We start from the raw sequence: 18383 nt of genomic DNA, 5'->3' as shown, positions 1-18383 counted from the left end.
CCATATCTCATGTACCTGAACATCAGCTTAGGTGGATCAGGTGGAGCAGATTAAGGCTTGAATTATTCCGTGCAGGTTGGCAAATCTTCTAGGGGAGATGGTTAGTGTCCTCAATACATAAGTTCAGTATTAAATTACAATTTTAGACAGAGATTTTATTTCGTCTTACAGTAATTAGTCTACGTTAGATCACAGCTAGATAAAAACAAGCAGATATTGTACATTTGACAGGTATATCACTGACACCCTACAATTACAGTCAAAACATTGCTAAAACATTTGTGCATTAATGACATCCATGGGAGTCCATGTTAAACATACCCCTTATTAAGAGATGTCTGTCTGAGCAACATTTTAGCAACAATCTCTAAAAGCTCTATTCTCACACCATGGCAGTAGATCAATCTAATAGGTATGAATACTATATGTAGTGTTATATAACATTTAAACATATAAATATAGTTTGTTTATTAAATAATTTTTTTGCACCAAGGTTTTGCTCCTTATTTTCTGGCCAGAACCAAGTTTGGACGTTTTTCTCCTCAGGCGAGAAGGATATTTCTTCCCTTTAGATAATAGAAAAAAAAGTGATCTGATCCAATCTCTTACCCTCACTCCTCTGTCTCTCTGTCGATGTCTCTATCTATCTCCCTCTACTGCTGATCCCGTCCTCATTTTGCTGAGCAATGGGTTCCCAGAAGTTAATTTTAGTTCCGTCTGTGACTTTGGCTTAAGTCACAAAGGTACATCGTATTCAGAATAGGAGAGACAGTGCTGGAATATTCCACCTAATACCTGGCTTCCTGGTAGTTGTGTGTTAGTTTCATTCACTTAAAAATGAGAAGTTACAGTGAAAGTCTCTGAAATGCACATGACGATATGCCTTCTCGATCTTGAACAGGAGCCTTTAATAAGAATTAAGCAGTCCTGATTTTACAGACCTTTCATGTGCAGTAGAAAATATCCAGAGCTCAAGCCACTTTGACCGGACCAAGCCAGGAACAAAGGAAGGCTTAAAGATTTCCTTGTTTTGTCTGCATCAAGCTCCTGCGTCATGTGCACAAGTCAAAAGAGCACAAGCAAAAGGGTTTTCAGTGATGGTGTATCATGATGTTGCCTTCATCAGCCAGAGTAACCTGGGCCACCTGACGCACGGCAGAGATCTTCTTCACCGCCTTCTGAAGCATCAGCTTAAAGTCCTTATTCTCAGTCCTGGAAAACACCACACAATAAAGAACGTGCATCAGCCTACTCACATGCATACCTTATTAAACACATTAAACGCATGTATCAAGGATAAATATTCCAATTCATTGATTAGGCCTACATTAAGACATTAAAACCTGGAACCCTAGGAGGACATATAGAACGTAACAGACAACACAAATAGACACATCTGCATGCCATGCATAACCAGGCATCCGGTTTTCAAAAGCTGGCCACATTCAGAAATGTGCAATGCCATCTGAAAGAAGAGAGCATGTAGATCTGCTATATTTGACTGCACAAGTCATGCAAGGCCATAAACAGAGGGGTTACTTCCAGAAACCTTCCAGATTAAAGCTTTAAGGGATTTATTTCACTTTGGTTACAGCCTCTGTACTGATGTGGGGAAGGTCTTCATTAATATCCTCAAAGGAGTTTCAGCGCCAGCTTCTGAACCGAACAGCTTTGTAAGGTATTCAATACAGACACACACACACACACAATATCATGGCTGGTATACAGTCAAAAACGTGTTTTAATATAGTGATAACTGGCAGATTATAGCTTGAGAAACATAACTTGAAAGTAGAAGAACTGAGTTAATTCATAGTTGGAGAATGTAGTTGAATAATGGCACAGATGTGCTAATTGTGTCCCATATCTCCCATCCCAGACACCGCATTCAGTAATGTTATACATTCTCCATGCATAACATTACCTCAGTTATTCTTCTTTGCAAGCTCTTTCTCCGCTTTCCGCCTCTTGTATGCAGCTATTTCCTCCATCTGCAAGCCATGTGCCATTTGCCTGCAAAATATATTGGAAAGGATTAACAAGAAAGACACACACAGAGACGCTGCCAGGTCACAGGCCATGGAATGGCCCAGTCTTACCCAGACTTAAGTTCAGGTGGGTCAGGGAGTGGTTTGGTGAAACTGTCCCTCCCAATGAGCCAGTAGGTTTCTTCTGCACCTTTGCCCTGTGAAACGGAGCAGATCCGATGTCAGTTTGTTATTAATGCATCATGTGCAAAGAAACAGGGCACAGGAATATAAGAATGCCAGCTCTTTTTAGAATGAGTAGAAAATTAATTTAAAAAAATCATTTTAGAATAAATAAATTAATTATATAACTTGATCTTTTCCTGTCCAGTTAAACCAATTTATAAAGCAGTGTCCAATGTAGCCAGATGAATGTTCATGGCTTATTAAGGTGGCACCAAATGTGGTCATCTGCTGTTGTAGCCAATCCGCCATTTAGATTCAATGTATTGTGCATTCTAAGAAGCTTTTTATGCACCTCAGTTGTACAAAGTGGTCATTTGAGCTTATTTTCCTTTTTCTTATTTAGCACTATTCTATGTAAAGTCTAGAAAAAAATCTTAGGACAGCAGCAATTTATAAAATCCTTCAACCAGCCTATTTGACATGATAAAACATGTCCTGGTAAAAGACACTGAGATCACGTGTTCCCCCATCCTGATGTGTAGTGAACAGAAACTGACGCTCTTGCTTTGTTTCCGCATGACTTTATGCACAGTGATTTTGCTACATGCTGCAGGTATTGAGAATATGAGAATGAGAATATCTATGTGTAATGAATTATATGCATTTATTCATCTTTAATAACAACTTGAAAACACTGGGTTGGTTTGTGCTTCACAGGACAGCATGCAAACACACATGCATCCACAAAATTGTTCACAGTGCAGAAGCAATTGCACAGGAACAAACTAGACACAGTGGTGCTGCGAGGTGGAACCTATACCGTCTGCACAATGCTATTTTCTCAGTACAAAAAACATACGATAGCATATAATTCTGTTAGTCATTTCAAATAAGAAAATCATCCATTACAACTGAGATAATGTTTCTATTGCTCAATCTCTCTGGTCTTACCTTGAGCTCAATTTTGCCTCTTAACTGCACTTTATATCCTGCTTTCAGTGCCATCAGGATTTTAACTGTGCTGGAGTGAACATGAATCCGATACGCTGCAGGAATCCAAGTGTCGATATCAGTTATAATACATAGTGGAATCCTAACAAAAAAATCTCAATATAAGTTTGAGGTCTTTGAACTCACGCATCCCCATGGACTCCATTCTAGAAGCTGTGTTGACTGTGTCTCCAAACAGACAGTACCTGGGCATGGTCAAGCCCACAACTCCAGCTACACACGAACCTACACAGGGGCAGACATGTGGAGTTGATCAGAAGCACTACTATAATGTACTTTTTCAATTCACTAAAACAAAAGTCGTTGGTGTACAAAAACACTTTGTCTGACCTGTGTGAAGTCCTATTCGGATACGGACCGGTACATCAGGCATGTGCCTCATTTTAAACGTCCCCACTGCACTGAGGATATCCAGAGCCATGTTGGAAATCTCAGCTGCATGGCGGTTCCCGTTCGGCACAGGTAAACCTGATGCCACCATGTAGGCATCACCTATGGTCTCAACCTGAAAAGTAGAGAAAAAGTGGCAAGCTAAAGGAAGATTTACACTGTCTCGTCAGAAAAATAGTCAGAAGGATCAAATTTATCTGCATGCATTAATGAAAGAAAACATATGAAATTAAGAACCATTCAATGCATAATAAAAAACCTGGAAGAAGGGTGCCTGAAGAAGGGTGGAAGAAATGTGTCTGAGAAAAATAGTAATGAATACTGAATCAGAGTTTGGTAAAAGTGCTTGTTAAAGTTCCTTTTAAATAAATGCCAGGAGAAATCAGAGCTATGTTTAATAGTAAACGTACAGTAGGAGCATTTCTACACTTAGAATGTGATGAGAACTCACAGGATTGGGACTAAACGCCTACTGTGGCCGTACGAAAACCACTTGTTAGTGAGACCAAACAGAAAAAAGGCTTTAATTTGTTAGGGAGTATAAAGATTGAATGAAAAAATGTCATGTGGTCTGATGAGTTTAGACTGAGCCTATTCCAGTGCAGTGAGAGATACAAGGAAGAGATGGGATACAAGTCACTGGTCCAGGACGGGTTAACGCTGGTGGATTTGCATCACGCTGGAACACAAATGCTAAGCAAGAAAGAGCTTTAAAGAAAATATTATTGTAATATTCGTGTGTGTGTGTGTGTGTGCGTGCGTGCATGATTTTTTTAAGGTCAATCTTTTAAGTATCATCTTACCTGGCGCTTATCCAGATTCAGAGGTCTATAATTATATGTGTAACAAGTATCCACCAAACAGTGTAACATCAAATATCCCAATTTGTGCCAAATTAGACAGAATCAGTCATCTAATAGCTTTTAGAAAAAATACATTTTAAATCACATATTTGGAGATTGTTACAGGGCTTAGCTAAGGATGTGTACAGTGACACTTTTGACACAGGAAGTGTTACATCATCATCCGCTGAGTGTTCTTAAACTTATGGTGTAACCACAGTTACATACAAACACATTAAACAACAACAATGACGAAGAAGAAAGAGAAGAAGCAAAAGAAGCGGACATAGAGAACATAGCAATTACCTAATAGGAATAAAACCTCTACATGAACAAAGAGCTTTTTGACATGGACAGAAGTACTCGAGTTGAAGAGACGCCCCAGGATCAAACTATGCAGGGAGCAATGAGAACTGAACACACAGCAGGCTGGAAACCAACACCTGAGATCATCTTAGCATCTCAGAGATACAGCATGTATCATATTGCTGTGGCAAACATGGGTGGTCAGGTTGGAAATATATTTAACGTATTTTAATGCTTTCATCTGGAGCTTTTTCAGTAACTCTTGATACAGACCAGGAAAGTACTGCGCTGATCCCTAAATCACCCACTTCCGAGAAGCCAGACTTTTCACAGAGGACAGAGATAAACGTAAGTACTGTCCGGTCCTGCATGGCTGTATATTTGAAGTCATTAGAGGTGGAAAATGTGCAAAAGTAAATCTTAGGAGCAGTGTAAAATGCCTATAAGACCAGAAGGAAGATGCAATCGCGGTAAAACAGAACAGAACACAATAAATAAAAGATCTGACTGAACCAGATGTTCTCACTTTCTGACCAAACAGCAGTCAGGAATGATACCTTATACACATCATGGTTGCTGATGATTGCATCAAAGAGCGTGTAGAGATCATTAAGAAGGTCCACCACCTCAATCGGCTCACTGTTGGCTGAAATTGTAGTGAAGCCAACAATGTCACTGAAGTAGACAGTGACACTATCAAAGTACTCCGGTTTTACTGTGCTTCCCAACTTTAGAGCCTCGGCCACCGACCTGGAGCAAAAGAACAGCAAGAAAACACCAGACAGTAAGAGGATGAGATTGAGATTGGGATGAAGAGTCCAGTTGTACATACAGTAGCGAACAGTAGAAGTTTACTACCAAGAACATACTGTAGAGCTCACAGAAATGACTTCAACAGAGAACTTATTCACTTTTTCAACAGGTATCAAATACAAATAAATATTTTTGATCAATTGATACATTATTCAAAAACATTATTAAAAAGGTAAGTATCCTGTATATTTGAAATCCATCATTTTGTAATTTATTCTACTCACGGTGGCAGCATCTGTGTGAGCAGTTTCTCAGTCTTTTGTTTCTCGATTTCCAGCTCCTCTGTTCTTTCCCTGATCAGTTCCTCCAGATTCGAGGAGTATTGCTCCAGCATCCTGAGCATGGAGTCTATGATGTTAGTCTTTTTCCCTTTATTGATGTTTTTAAACTGAGGAAAGGGAAAGATAGGTGTGAGACTCACGATTCTGAAGGCAGTTCATGCAAATAAATAAATGAATACAGTATATCAAAATTTTATATTAATATATCTATATATAGTGTTTGTTAGCCTACAAGAAGTGTTAAAGTCCAACCTGGACTTTTGATTGCGCAGAACAACAGAACACATTAATTAGGGTAAAAACTTCCTTTATTTCTCTAAATAATGCCCTGCTACACTAATGCACTTATCCCAGGTTTTCACTAGTGCTCAGTTCACCAAAGTCATGATCAGACTGCCTGTTTCAAGTCTGAAATGCTGGCCTCCCAGGAACTCCTTTAATGGCCCAAATATGTGGAGATCAATTGAAGTGAGGTCAGGATTGTACTGGGGATGTGGCAATAACTCCCAGCTGATTTCCTGTAATGTTCAAGTGCTGTTGGTGAATGATTGTGTGTACAGTTCCTAAAGAGAGATGCTGGTAGTGAAATGTTATCCCATCGAGTTTCCAGGACCATGTGTTCCACTCACTGAATGTTTATGGGAACGACTGCCATCTCGGCTGGGATCATAATTCACAGATGTACAGACTTCTTTAAAACGTTCCCACCATTCAAATCAGTTTTAATCCTTCATTCACTAGAAATTAATGAAGAAGTCCCGGTTTGAATTGAGCACCCCATTTAAAAGTTACTTTAGTAAGAGTTTTCTATATATTGTATCTTACTATCCTTTTTTACTCTTATAAGTTTACAAAAAATTCTAATATTCTGCACCTCCTGCTCTTTTATTCACACAATTTATGTTTATTTGAAACTAAGGCCCATAAATATTCCTGAAAGAAACATGTGTTTATGAAAATGGTGATGTCAAAGTGTTACCTTGCTCATGGTTTCTATGGTTTTGTGTGAGTATCGGTGTGCAATAGATTATTGGATAATGTGTCAATCCACATATTGTTGATGGAACCTTTTCTAGTTTACGCTACACAAGCTCTTAACATTATTCTTTAGAAGTGTGACATGCTTGGAAATTACATGCTATTGCCACCGGCCTGACATGCTCAGTTTATTGTATTATTGCATTTGCATATGAATAGAAATATTTCTATATTGAAAACAGAATGGTATAGTTTTTTTTTTACATGTGGATGAAACCTAAAGCTTTGCTTTTAAAAAGAAACAAAAGAGTATTTTACCCCCTAGAAAAGCAGATATGTGAAAAAGTGGGCCACCTGATCAAAAATCTCATCAAATGGTGGTCTCCTCTCGGGCTGTTCATTCCAGCACTGCTTCATTAGCTGGATGCATTCTAGAGGAGCGTGGTCTGGAGATACTGTGGGTCTGCACAATGGTGGAGGCTTCTTTACTTTCTGAATAATTTCTGTTAAAAAAAAAAAAAGGAAAAATGAATACTCATACTCACACTTAAGGGAGTAATATGGCCAATAGTATTACAACAATACAAACAAGTATTACAACATCTTCTAACATGAACTTGACAGATCTCCAGGAGTTGTAACCTACCCTGAGCAGACTGCTCTAACATGCAGAAAGGGGGCCCTCGGACCACCACTTCCTGCATGATAATGGAGAAGCTGTATATGTCCCCTGCCAAACTACCTTTCAGTCCTGGAAAGGAACTTCTCAAGATCTCAGGGGCTGTCCACAGCAGCTCTGCGTATTGTCCAGATATAAGCACAACAAGTGTAATCAGAATGGTATATTAGAGATGCATGTGCAAGTACAGGCAAGAGACCTAAACCTCAACGATTTTTAAAAAGGCTGGGAAAAAAATCCACAACCCACCAGGAATTATATGGATAGTACAGAAAACCAGTATCTGCATCCTGAAGATGAATAGATAAAAGAGCTTACAAGGTACACATGCACTCACCCTCAGGTTGTGGCTGTACATAGGGAAACCTCTGGGACTCCAACACTTCATTGTAGCCATAGTCAGTCACTTTGAGCACAAAGCGCCCATCAACCACACAATTTCTGGACTTCAGCCTTCCATGACATACATTCCTGTGGTGGAGGTATTTCATTCCCTGCATGACGGGTACATTCATACACAAACAGTCATATTGTAACCTGCCCCATTTACTACTGTAGATTCCTTCTGTAAGTATACAGTACCAATGTCTATCTCCCCCCTCCCCACATCATATCGGCCAAGTTCTTCTCTGGTGAAGCTTGCAGTCTTATTTGCAAACATCAGTCATCCCATCTCTACTATAAAGCACTACCTTAATGAGGTCCAGCAAGAGTGAAGACTTAAACATCCAGTCCAGTTTAACATCGTCATTATGCAGCAGATCCTCTAAGCTGCCACGGGAGCAGAACTCCGTCACTATGGCAAAGACCCCACAGTCGTGGAAGAAACCCATGAAAGGGTTAACGTTCTCATGCCTCATGTCTTTCATCTATGAATAAGGATGTAAATGCTGTATGAATCAATTATATGCAAAGAGGATGGAAATAAGAGAAGGCATATTCAAGTTAGGTCTAAAAGGTTTACAATTACTGTACTAACAAATATGAATCCTTACCAAGGTCACTTTTTCAAAATATTTGCACAACAGAGCTTAATGTAGACCAAAGTGTAAAACATTTTCATTATTTTCACATGAAATGTATAACTTTCCACCACTAGCAAAATCTCACAATATGGCCAAATGTTTGTGGACACCTGGCTGTCACATCCTTATCTAGGTGTTTTCAAAATGTTTCCATGAAGACATGGTTTGCTCAAGCACCCAAGAGGCAACAAAAAGCCCATACCTTATACGCAATGAATATCTTAGGGATTAATTGGAACATCAGCTATGTGCCAGGCCTTCTTATCTGACATTAGTGCCAAAACTCACTAATGCTCTTATACATAAATGGGCACAACACATAATGGTCCGACACATAAAACAAAGAGAAATGCCTTCACAGAAGAGTGGAGGCTGCTGTAGCAACAAAGATGGGGCACCACAATATTAATAACCATGGCTATTGAATGGGATATTTTATAAGTTCATAGGCGTGAAGTGTGAAGGCGACATGGTGGCTTGGTGGCTTAGTGGTTAGCATTGTCGCCTTACACATCCAGGTTCAGGGTTTTATTCCCGCCTTGGGGTCTGTGTGCATGGAGATTGCTTGTTCTCCCTGTGCTTGGCGGGTTTACTCATGTTTTCTCCCACAGTCCAAAGACATGCAGATTAGGCTAACTGTGATGGATTTACACCCTATTGGAGATGTGCTCCACCTTGTGCCATAAGACTCCTGGCCCCTGTTCCTGTATACAGGATAAAGTGAGTGCGTGATAGGGGTGTGATGACCTATTGTCCACATACTTTTGGACATGTGTGATATATAGATATGTTATATTTATTTCTCAAATGGCGAATGTTAAACAATACTGAATTCGTGCTTAGAACCCAGGGTTAACTTCATAGCAGTTAGCCGAGTAACAAATAATATTTCGACTAAATTAAAACCAAAAGGCCCACAGTAAAAGATGCCAGCAGCATAACATGTGCAGGAATATCACAAATACCACACAAGTACAAATATCACACAAGGAATCCTTAAACAACCCAAAGAATACAAAGTACCTATTTTCATTTGGAGATGATTTCTACAGAAGGTTTGAGCAAAACAGGTAAGCAAATGTGCTTAAAGGTTTTTGGCATTGTATTTTATAAAAGAAAAAAAAAAAGGCATTTCACTGTTGTCCTGCAGTTACAGACTGATATACAGTCCATTTAAAAGGTGTAAACAAGTTATTTCATTATAATGGTTTAAAGGCCCCGTTGTTCATATGTCGACATTGGGAATTATTGACAAATGATCAATTCCTCTATAACAATTGAAAAAAAGTGTAAGGTTTAAACTTTAAGTTTATAAACAGGAAAATCTAGCAGTGACTCACCAGTTCAAACACGTCAGTGGTATTTGGGTTGATACTCCGAAAGTTTCCATGGGGAAGTCGTTTTAGCCAAGCCCAATCTCCCTGCAAAACAAGAAAAGAAAAAAATAAGTTTTTCTGTGCTTCAATCAGTATGGTTTTCTAAAATATTAACTGAAATTATTATTATATTATACCTCAAAGATGGCAATATTTGAATTCTCATAAGTGGCAGGAGATTGACTAGAGAACGGAGAGTTGTGGCTGCGCTCTGAGATGCTTTTCCTTGTATCACTGGTCTTGCTTTCGTCCAAACTCATTTTCTGAGATTGGAAATGTGTGTCAGTTATTAGTGTGTATCTTTATTGTTTGTGTTTGTAAAAAACAAATTCGATTTTTTTTTTTTACCTTGTTACTTAGTGATGGGTTGATGAAGGTGACATCAGCTAAGGTCAGCAGGATTTTGTTCGGGCCCCGGACTAATTGAATCTGATTGAGTCGTCGCCTAAGAGACAGATATATTGTAGCAAAAGCAAAAGTGAAAGACACTCCCTGGCCACCCCACAAAAAATCAGCATATGGATTTTTTTACTCTCGAGCAATGGAAAAATTCATGTGCTCTGATAAGTTCAGATTGACCGTATTCCAGTGCCCACGGTATGATCTGGGGTTGTTTCAGTGGATCAGGTCTATACTCAGCAATTTTATGTGGCAATTAAATGATGTCAGCTTAGTACCTGAAGCTACAGTATCAAATGACCAGGTTATCACATCTATGCATTTCATTTTTATAAAATATGAAATCCCGGATAAAAATGAATTTTGTGATGTTGCATGAAGTTGTTGCGAAAATACAATACATATACAATATAATAAAATACAATACATGCCATAATCAAAGCTAAAGTTTAATAAATTATTAGAGGGAATTACATTTTTTGACCAAACAGTACAACATGCTTTTACCTTATAAAGTAAACAGTCGCAACAAAAGCGAAGATCAGTAGAAATACACAGATGAAGAAAATAATCAGATGGAAAGGATCCACACCTGTTAAAAGATGGAAATCTTTTTTGGACAAAGTCATGGAGCTAAACAGCAGTTTATTTAGTAAAGTATATGATTGCCTTTGTGTTTCTGTTTGTGATTGTGTGTGTGTGTGTGTGTGTGTGTGTGTGTCTTCCTCCCACCTCCACTACAGATGATTCCTTGTGTAAACCAGCACCTGGAGTCAGTCTTAGGTGGCCCCAATCGAGGGAAGTGAATGGGATGACCAAGGAAGTGTACCATGTTCGTCTCCATCTCTATGCGGTAGCAAGGCCTAAGTTCCCATGATAAGCCATCTGTATCCAGCACCACATAATCCAGGAGACCCGAGCCTAAATGGCTTGTGTGGATGAAATGACTGAAGCCCTTGAATGTCAGGTTACGTGCATGCTGGGCCAGATTATCACTCTGTCTGGATACTTTCAAACTCTGCATGGCATGAGCCATAAACAGAATGGAGGAATAGATGGTACCAAACAGAGGGGACACCTGTAGGATTAAAAAATATATATAGTTTGCTGACCAACCACTAGTGCAAAAGGGGCTTAATGCTTCAAACGAATTTTCCTGTGAATTGCTTGGATTGCAATAAAAGCTTTTCTACATAAATGTTTACCAGGGAACTACATGAAGCAAAAGTATCGAAATGTTCTATTACACCAATCATGTATTGCTTCAGACAGCTGTTCATGAAACATAAAGAGCAGCCAATCCCACTATTTTCACTTTACTTATCATTCGAATCATTCCACAGAGGATGTCATTTCCTCTTGCTTAAAATTGATCAAATTGCAGAATCAAGTTTGCCAATGATACAGCAGTGGTGTGACTCATCAGCAGCATTATGTTGCATCTGTTAATGTTGTAAAACCAAAAAGACTTCTTCAAGACTTCAAGAGGCCGGTAATTACTATCCTCAACAGTAAAAAGAAATAAAAGCTCAACCACTTCCATGGTGTGAACCTCACCTGAACTCTCAACAACGCCAGTTGTGTTCTCACATCACAGGAAGGATAAATAGAGCACCCACTCAGTACCACTTTATACAAGGGAGCATAAGAGTGCGTCTCACAGCCCACTACTGACACCTCTTACCCACAAGCATTGTAGTGACAAGGCTGCCAGAATAACGGATAACCCCACCCACCCAACTCTTAACTCTCTTGCTTTTTAACCCCCCAACACTCACTTAAACCAATCAAGACACGTCCAACACACACATTGGATTATCACTGCTCACCTCTTAGAACAGTATTTAGTGGACTGTATTGTGCCCTTTAAGACTATGCATATTTTATTACTAGCAAATTAAAGAGATTACATTGTGTTCCAGCGTGTGCAAGCTCTCTATATAATAAAGACAATAAAATCTGCTAGACCTGACCTTTTTTATGTCTGGTGGAAGGTACTGTATGAGGAAAGCTTGCAGATGCTAAACCAATTCTAAAAGTCAATATAGGCACAAACACTTTGAGAACTTTCTTAACTTAAGTGACTTTTCCAACCCACTCTCTCTATCCTCTTACCTGGTTGGGTTTAATGTTCTTGGGAAGCTCTCCGCTCATCTGAGCCTTAGCAAAAGCTTGATAAAATGAGTGTTGTTCTGGTGAATCCACAGTTATGGTAAGCACAGCATCATAAGCACGCTGTAGCTTACTGTTGTTAGGAAGGATGAGCTGAGAAAGGTTCTGGTAGGGCAAGCTGTACAAAAAAGTGTCATAGGGCACAAATACCATGGAGCCATCTGTCATCTGCATATCATGGGCCATCTCAAGAAGCATCTGCTGATCTTTACCCCCTATTAAGACTGAATGCATACAAAGGATCACCACTAAAGTTGGAGAGAAAGAAAGACAAAATAAACAATACATAACTATGCAATACATTACTGTGATAAATTCATACCAGTGGAACTTTTTAACTCACATCGTAGATTTTTCACTCTCTTGACCTTGGCTAGAGTCTTGTGCATGCTGGTCACATCCTTACCAATAGATGCCACTATGCCAATGGGAATTCCATGGCTGCGCAAAGAATTGGCTACCTTACTTGCAGTCTCTACCCAGATGTCATCACCTGAGGAAACTATACCCACGTGAGCCCAGCTGAAGTACCGCATGAGATGCAGCAACACAATCGTGGGCTGGGGCATAGTGCGGACAAACATGGGATGGCTGCGCTTGACATCCAGCTCATGACCAATACATGACCAGGAGAACACAGCTTTGTTCCAGCTTTTCCCCAGCAGGGATGCTGTGTCACAGTAACCTGGGTTGATCGGCCCAACAAAGGCAGATGCCTGCGAATTGTAGCCAAGGAAACGGGAGAGACCATGCGCTGTCTCACAATCCTCGTCCAGGATGACATAATCAAAAGTGACTCCAGAATAGAGAGATGGGTTCTGGTTGATACGACTTACAGCAAGCTGGGCTGCTGCACTGGGATAAGCTTTGGCAAAGAGTAGGTCACAGGACCATGGCCCGACTACCCCTACTTGAAAGATAGCAGCAGTGGTAGATACAGGATAAAGGAGGCATGACAAAAATACAGAGGCCCAGAAGTAACAAGTGGAGAAGGAGGACAGATAGCTGCGCTGATAGGTGTAAGATGAACATTGATCATTGGTCTGGAGTCCTCTGGTGGCCTGTTCTGGTGGTAAATTATAGAAGGCACAGAGCCGCCGTTGCATCTCAGGGCTACGGCTCAGGAAGGTCTGAAGTGTGCTCTGAAGCCCACTAGGTGTCACATGAGAGGTGTCATCTTTGGAGTCTCCCCATAGCTCTGTGACAAAAGAAAATCGAAGAAATGGTACACTGTGGTTGAGAATATGTAATTAAATGGCGGACTTCCTTGAAATTAAAACTGTTACCCATGCTGTAAAAAGTCTATCCAGAAGCATGTCGTGGTAAGTAATAGAGGGATTAAGGGTAAGAATGGGATAAGCACAATCCTTTAAAGTGTACACCATTTTCTATAACTACAAACCACTCTGAGACGTAATAATTCATTCAGAAATTACACTGAAGTTTGAAGCTATCTCAGAGAATATGTGGTTTCTATAATGTTTCTAAAGCACAACATAGAAGCTTTTGAGTGATTTAATGAATCCAGCAGTAAATGCACTTTACGATCCTTTAAGCATTCCCATACGCAATGAGAGCAATTTGTCTTACTAAAAACACATTGAGCATTTCTTCTTAAACAGTTTCTGTAGCATAAATGCAAGACTGGCTATAACTAGGATTATCTAATTATGTCTGTGGAGTTTATTCTAATCCCTCCTCATCAAGCACATTCAACATACCAAAATACAAGCACATTAAACAAGATAATTTTTTTGCAAAATTGTATGAAAATATGTGTCAGCTATTGCTGAGGGCTGTTTTCAATAAGATGTGTGTATACATCTACACTCCAATCAGCATTTTCAAAGTCTGAAGATTGCTAATCAAGTTTTATTGTCTTGGGTTGGTCTCTGCAATTCAAATACCACCGATCAGTTATGCAATTCTATAAATTCATTTACAGGCCTCTACCTTAGCATGAACATACCAATGGTGTTTACTTACCGATTCTATATGTTAAAGCATATGTGGATGATCATTTGCATTGCGCCTGATGCTCAACCATGAAGCGTAAACCTGTAGGCCACCAACATTTCACATAAAAAAAAATCCAAGAGAAACTGTTTTGTTGAAGTTTTACTGTCATTATGAATTTAATTACGAACTACAGAAACCAAAAGGTATAGAGATGAAATCCATTGGTGCTGCAGAGGCCCTAACGGGGCTCCAGCCGGCATTAGGTTACATTTCTAATCCTCTTCAAGTCTCCTCTTCCTGAAATGACGGCATAGCCGACCTCAAGTAAGTGACCTGAAGATTATATCAATCCAATTTTGAGCCAAGTGATTTCTTCTTTTTATTATTTATCTCAGCGTTCTCCCTAGTCTCTTCATAATGCAGTTAGAATTGTCATGATAAACATTTAATTTTCACTTAAAGGCCATTTAAGTAAGACAAATCTTACTTATAGTAGACATTGAACATTCTATATATCAAATACATACAGTATTATGCTAAATCAGCCATGTTATTGGGTAGTTACAGAGAACAACTAGTTGGTGGTCTTGCAATGAAGTGGTCTTGAAGTTGAGTCCAGATCAACTAGTTGGTCCTATTAATATCTATTATTGTAGTTGTTTTTGAAACATTCTTAGTGTATCCCTAAGGAAGCATGTGAAATCACCAACTTAAGGCAGAACCAGATGGCCTGCTAGTATGAGTGTCTGCAACCTCAATGTCCTTATAAAGCTAGAGGAGGGAGGCAGGGGCACACAGACACATTAGCTATGGAATATGGACAGAGCTGGTACACTAACAGTCTTTGGCAGATCTCTGGTTGGATCACTGTGAGTAAGAGCAATCTGGTCAAATACTTCATTAGATAACTACTCATGATAATCTGCGAATGTACCCTTTAAGCTATTCAAGTTCAACAAGCTCAACAATGGCCTGTCAAAGCATTTCCTGAGACAGTACAAATGTCTGGCCAACTGCAGGTCAAGGCGAAAGAACAGTAACTGCACATATGCTGCAAAGACAAAATTTATGATAAATAGATAAATGACCCATCCAATGTATCCAGTCAACATTCAGGCTCACACAAGTTATAGTAATGTTGTATTTTTTTTTTTAATAATTAAAAATTAAGTAATAATGGTTTCCCTTAATACATTTCTAGTAACATTTGTTTGCTTAAAAAGTTCTGATAAACTTGTTTTGGAATTGAACTATTACTGTTTTTTTATTATTAAAGTGACTTATGTAGCATTTTATGGCAGCAGATCAAATCATCAAATAAAAGCTTTAGGGCGAACAGAATTCATAAAATACCAGGGTTAGACACTGTTTTCAATCCTACTTGCAGTGCTTTGTTATACAGAATGGAGGCAGTAGAATACAGATTTGCACTGCATGAGCTCTCTACTTGGACGTTGAATTTCCATTTAATTCCATTTAAAGCAAAGTTCATCCATGGATTGAGATTTCAAAACATGAAATTAACTGGAAGAAGAAATTTTCATTTTCATGAACTGATTTGGTTGTTTTTTTCCAAGAACTTTAGCCCTAATATCTGCTTTATTTTCATCACACACCCCTAAAAGCCTGAAGAAATGCCTTGTTGCTCTTACTAAATATTTATTTGTGTTGTTAGTGACCACTGGGAATTTTTTAAAATATTACATCATTTGGCAAAACCTTATTCTTGTGTCACATTTTTCTATATAAGAATAAAAAGGTTATGCATCTATGTTTTCCATAGCAAGTAAGATGTACAGAGAAATTGATTGCACTGATACATGATACATGTAAAGTCATTTCCATATCTCTTGAACTTTCTCATTACTTCCTATCGTCTGTCCTAAATCCATTCCAAATTCACCCTAATGTTAAGATTCATGACAGAAGAAACTTGACCCTTTTCCCTGTAATAAATCACTGCTCTCACCACAATATCCAGTGACCATATTGGGTAAGAATCTCAAAAAAGATTCGCTTCTAATTCAGATTGGTTTTAAAGTGTGAAAGTTTCCCTGTCCGGCAAGGTTCCAAATAAAACCATTTTAGGAAACCGAAAAATCCTAAGGGTCCTTTCGATATCTCTAGGTCATAAGTAGAATCTGTTATATGAATCAGAATCAGAAGTGCACTTACATTATTTATACTCACTACCATGAAAAAGTGCGTCTATAAAAAAAAATATTATTTACTGGTGGTACACAGCCATGGAGCTCCTGTCCATAATTCTCAAACCTAATTTTCTCTAAAGTCATTTATGTAGAGTGGTAAAAGAGCATACTATTAACATAAGTGGACCAAAGCAGTTATTTACTCTGTAAACGGTGTAAGTAAAGTGGGGTTTTTTAAAATATGGAAGCAACATCATGCTGTAATTGTCCTGGGGGAATTTTGTGGCTATCAGCAGCGTAGTGGTATGGAAGCTATAAAACCAACTTGTAAAAGTGTCATTCCCTGCAAATTTGGCAGTGTTATAAAAAGAGTGTTTTGAAATGCTAATGAAGCGTGTGAGACATCTTAGTTTATGCGTCAGTCAACTTGAAAAATCTAATTTTACTGGACCTTATCAATGACTGTTTACTCAGATGACTTTGATTACATAAAACATATCTACAAACGCCTGGCCGCAAAAAAATAAAATAAAATAAAGCCACAAATACACATTGAGATTGTTCTCCAAGTGCTGTTGAGACCAACAACACCAAAAGAACAGTTCTGGATGAAATAAGGGTTTAAGTAGGAAAGGAGGGAGGTTAAGAAATGAATAAAAAGAAATGCAATTAATTAATAAAAAAGGGAAACAAGAAGTAAACAAGCAGACAAATGCAACAGAAAGAAGAAAAGAGAAAAAGAACAGACAGGAAAATGTAAATATATAAGGCACAAATGAAAAAAAATAATGTACAAATGAGGAAAGGTAGGAAGAGAAAACGTTGGATTGATGAAATATTGATAGGAATGATGGGATGGGGTGTATACAGGAGGAAGAAAGACAGAAACACACAAACAAGAAGTAAATAAATGCAGACATCCTAGGAATGGGCGATGGATGTTGCTGGAAGAACAAGCAAATCGCAGTTTATTAAATGTGAGCAAATGGAATATCCTTAAAGGTTATTTTGGCAGAACTACAAAAACTTTCGACCCAGATCGCTAAATTACATCACAAATACCTTTCACCTATTTTCAGACCAGTTCTTGAAATCAAAACAGCTCTTAATCAAATTAAGAGTTCAAGCGAGCCAACTCAACAGCTAACAGCAATATTATGCCATTCATCCTTCATTAAAATAAACGGTGAAACAGCCCCAAGCCATGGCGAGTGGAATTATTATTCTAGCTATTATTCTGTGGCAGACCTTTACTATACCAGACAAATCCAAAGCCAAGCAATGAACTTTAAATGCCTTCTTGTATGAGATACATTGTGTGGTTAGAGATTTGTATAATCCCAAATAAAGACAGAGAGCACGAACTGGCTGTTCTTTACTTCAACCCGGTTGCATGCTGTGTATATGACAGTTGTGACCTGGTGAGGACAGTCGGTTGATGACCGTGAAGGAAACTACAGGGGGGGGGGGGGTTAGTTTAGATCTTAGGTCTAAGGTTTAACCTTATTTAGTTGCATTAATCGTTAATGTCCTCAAAAGCAAGTCAAGTGTGTGTGTACTGTATGTGTGTGTTAGCATGTGTCTTCCTATGTTACTCCTGCATATTGATGTTCATCATGTTCCAGAGGAGTTTACGGCTGGTCTTGGAAAAAAAAGCAAAGATCTGGAACATGTCAAAAAGAAGGGAGAGCAAACTTTCAGGGACCCTGAAACAGAAACAGTGTAGACCACAGACTCTGAACATGAAAGCCACTCAGGCAGGCAAAATGATATCATTTAAGCATGGATGTCAGTCAGTGTTCCCAGCTCTGGAGACTTCATGCCTTATAAAACCAGTTTTGTTCCGTCT

General features: G+C 38.8%; 1 protein-coding gene across 1 annotated transcript; it reads right to left on the bottom strand.

Annotated features, from left to right (window-relative positions):
• Positions 1–66: 66 nt before the first annotated feature.
• Positions 67–14487, bottom strand: gc2 (guanylyl cyclase 2). Its single transcript, XM_053496819.1, has 20 exons — positions 14412–14487; positions 12769–13623; positions 12369–12673; positions 10986–11331; positions 10761–10845; positions 10203–10299; positions 9992–10117; positions 9819–9899; positions 8146–8322; positions 7791–7947; positions 7421–7570; positions 7129–7277; positions 5740–5903; positions 5260–5452; positions 3495–3669; positions 3291–3389; positions 3105–3199; positions 2100–2185; positions 1925–2013; positions 67–1212 (listed from the first exon to the last, which is right to left on the bottom strand). Exons 2-19 carry the CDS (start codon positions 13529–13531, stop codon positions 1926–1928), a joined length of 3336 nt encoding a protein of 1111 aa, XP_053352794.1. The 5' UTR covers positions 13532–13623; positions 14412–14487; the 3' UTR covers positions 67–1212; position 1925.
• Between the last annotated feature and the right edge of the window lie 3896 nt (positions 14488–18383).

Source organism: Clarias gariepinus, chromosome 1, assembly GCF_024256425.1.
Source record: "Clarias gariepinus isolate MV-2021 ecotype Netherlands chromosome 1, CGAR_prim_01v2, whole genome shotgun sequence".
Lineage (NCBI taxonomy): Eukaryota > Metazoa > Chordata > Actinopteri > Siluriformes > Clariidae > Clarias > Clarias gariepinus.
This window is presented reverse-complemented; position numbering and strand designations above follow the sequence as displayed.

Excerpts from the sequence above, each read along its gene's own strand:
- gc2 (XM_053496819.1), bottom strand. The coding sequence starts at position 13,531 with ATGCAACGGCGGCTCTGTGCCTTCTATAATTTACCACCAGAACAGGCC. Across the intron at positions 10,300-10,760 it reads GCGACTGTTTACTTTATAAG|GCGACGACTCAATCAGATTC; the intron begins GTAAAAGCATGT and ends TCTGTCTCTTAG. Across the intron at positions 7,571-7,790 it reads TGTACAGCCACAACCTGAGG|AGCTGCTGTGGACAGCCCCT; the intron begins GTGAGTGCATGT and ends GACAATACGCAG.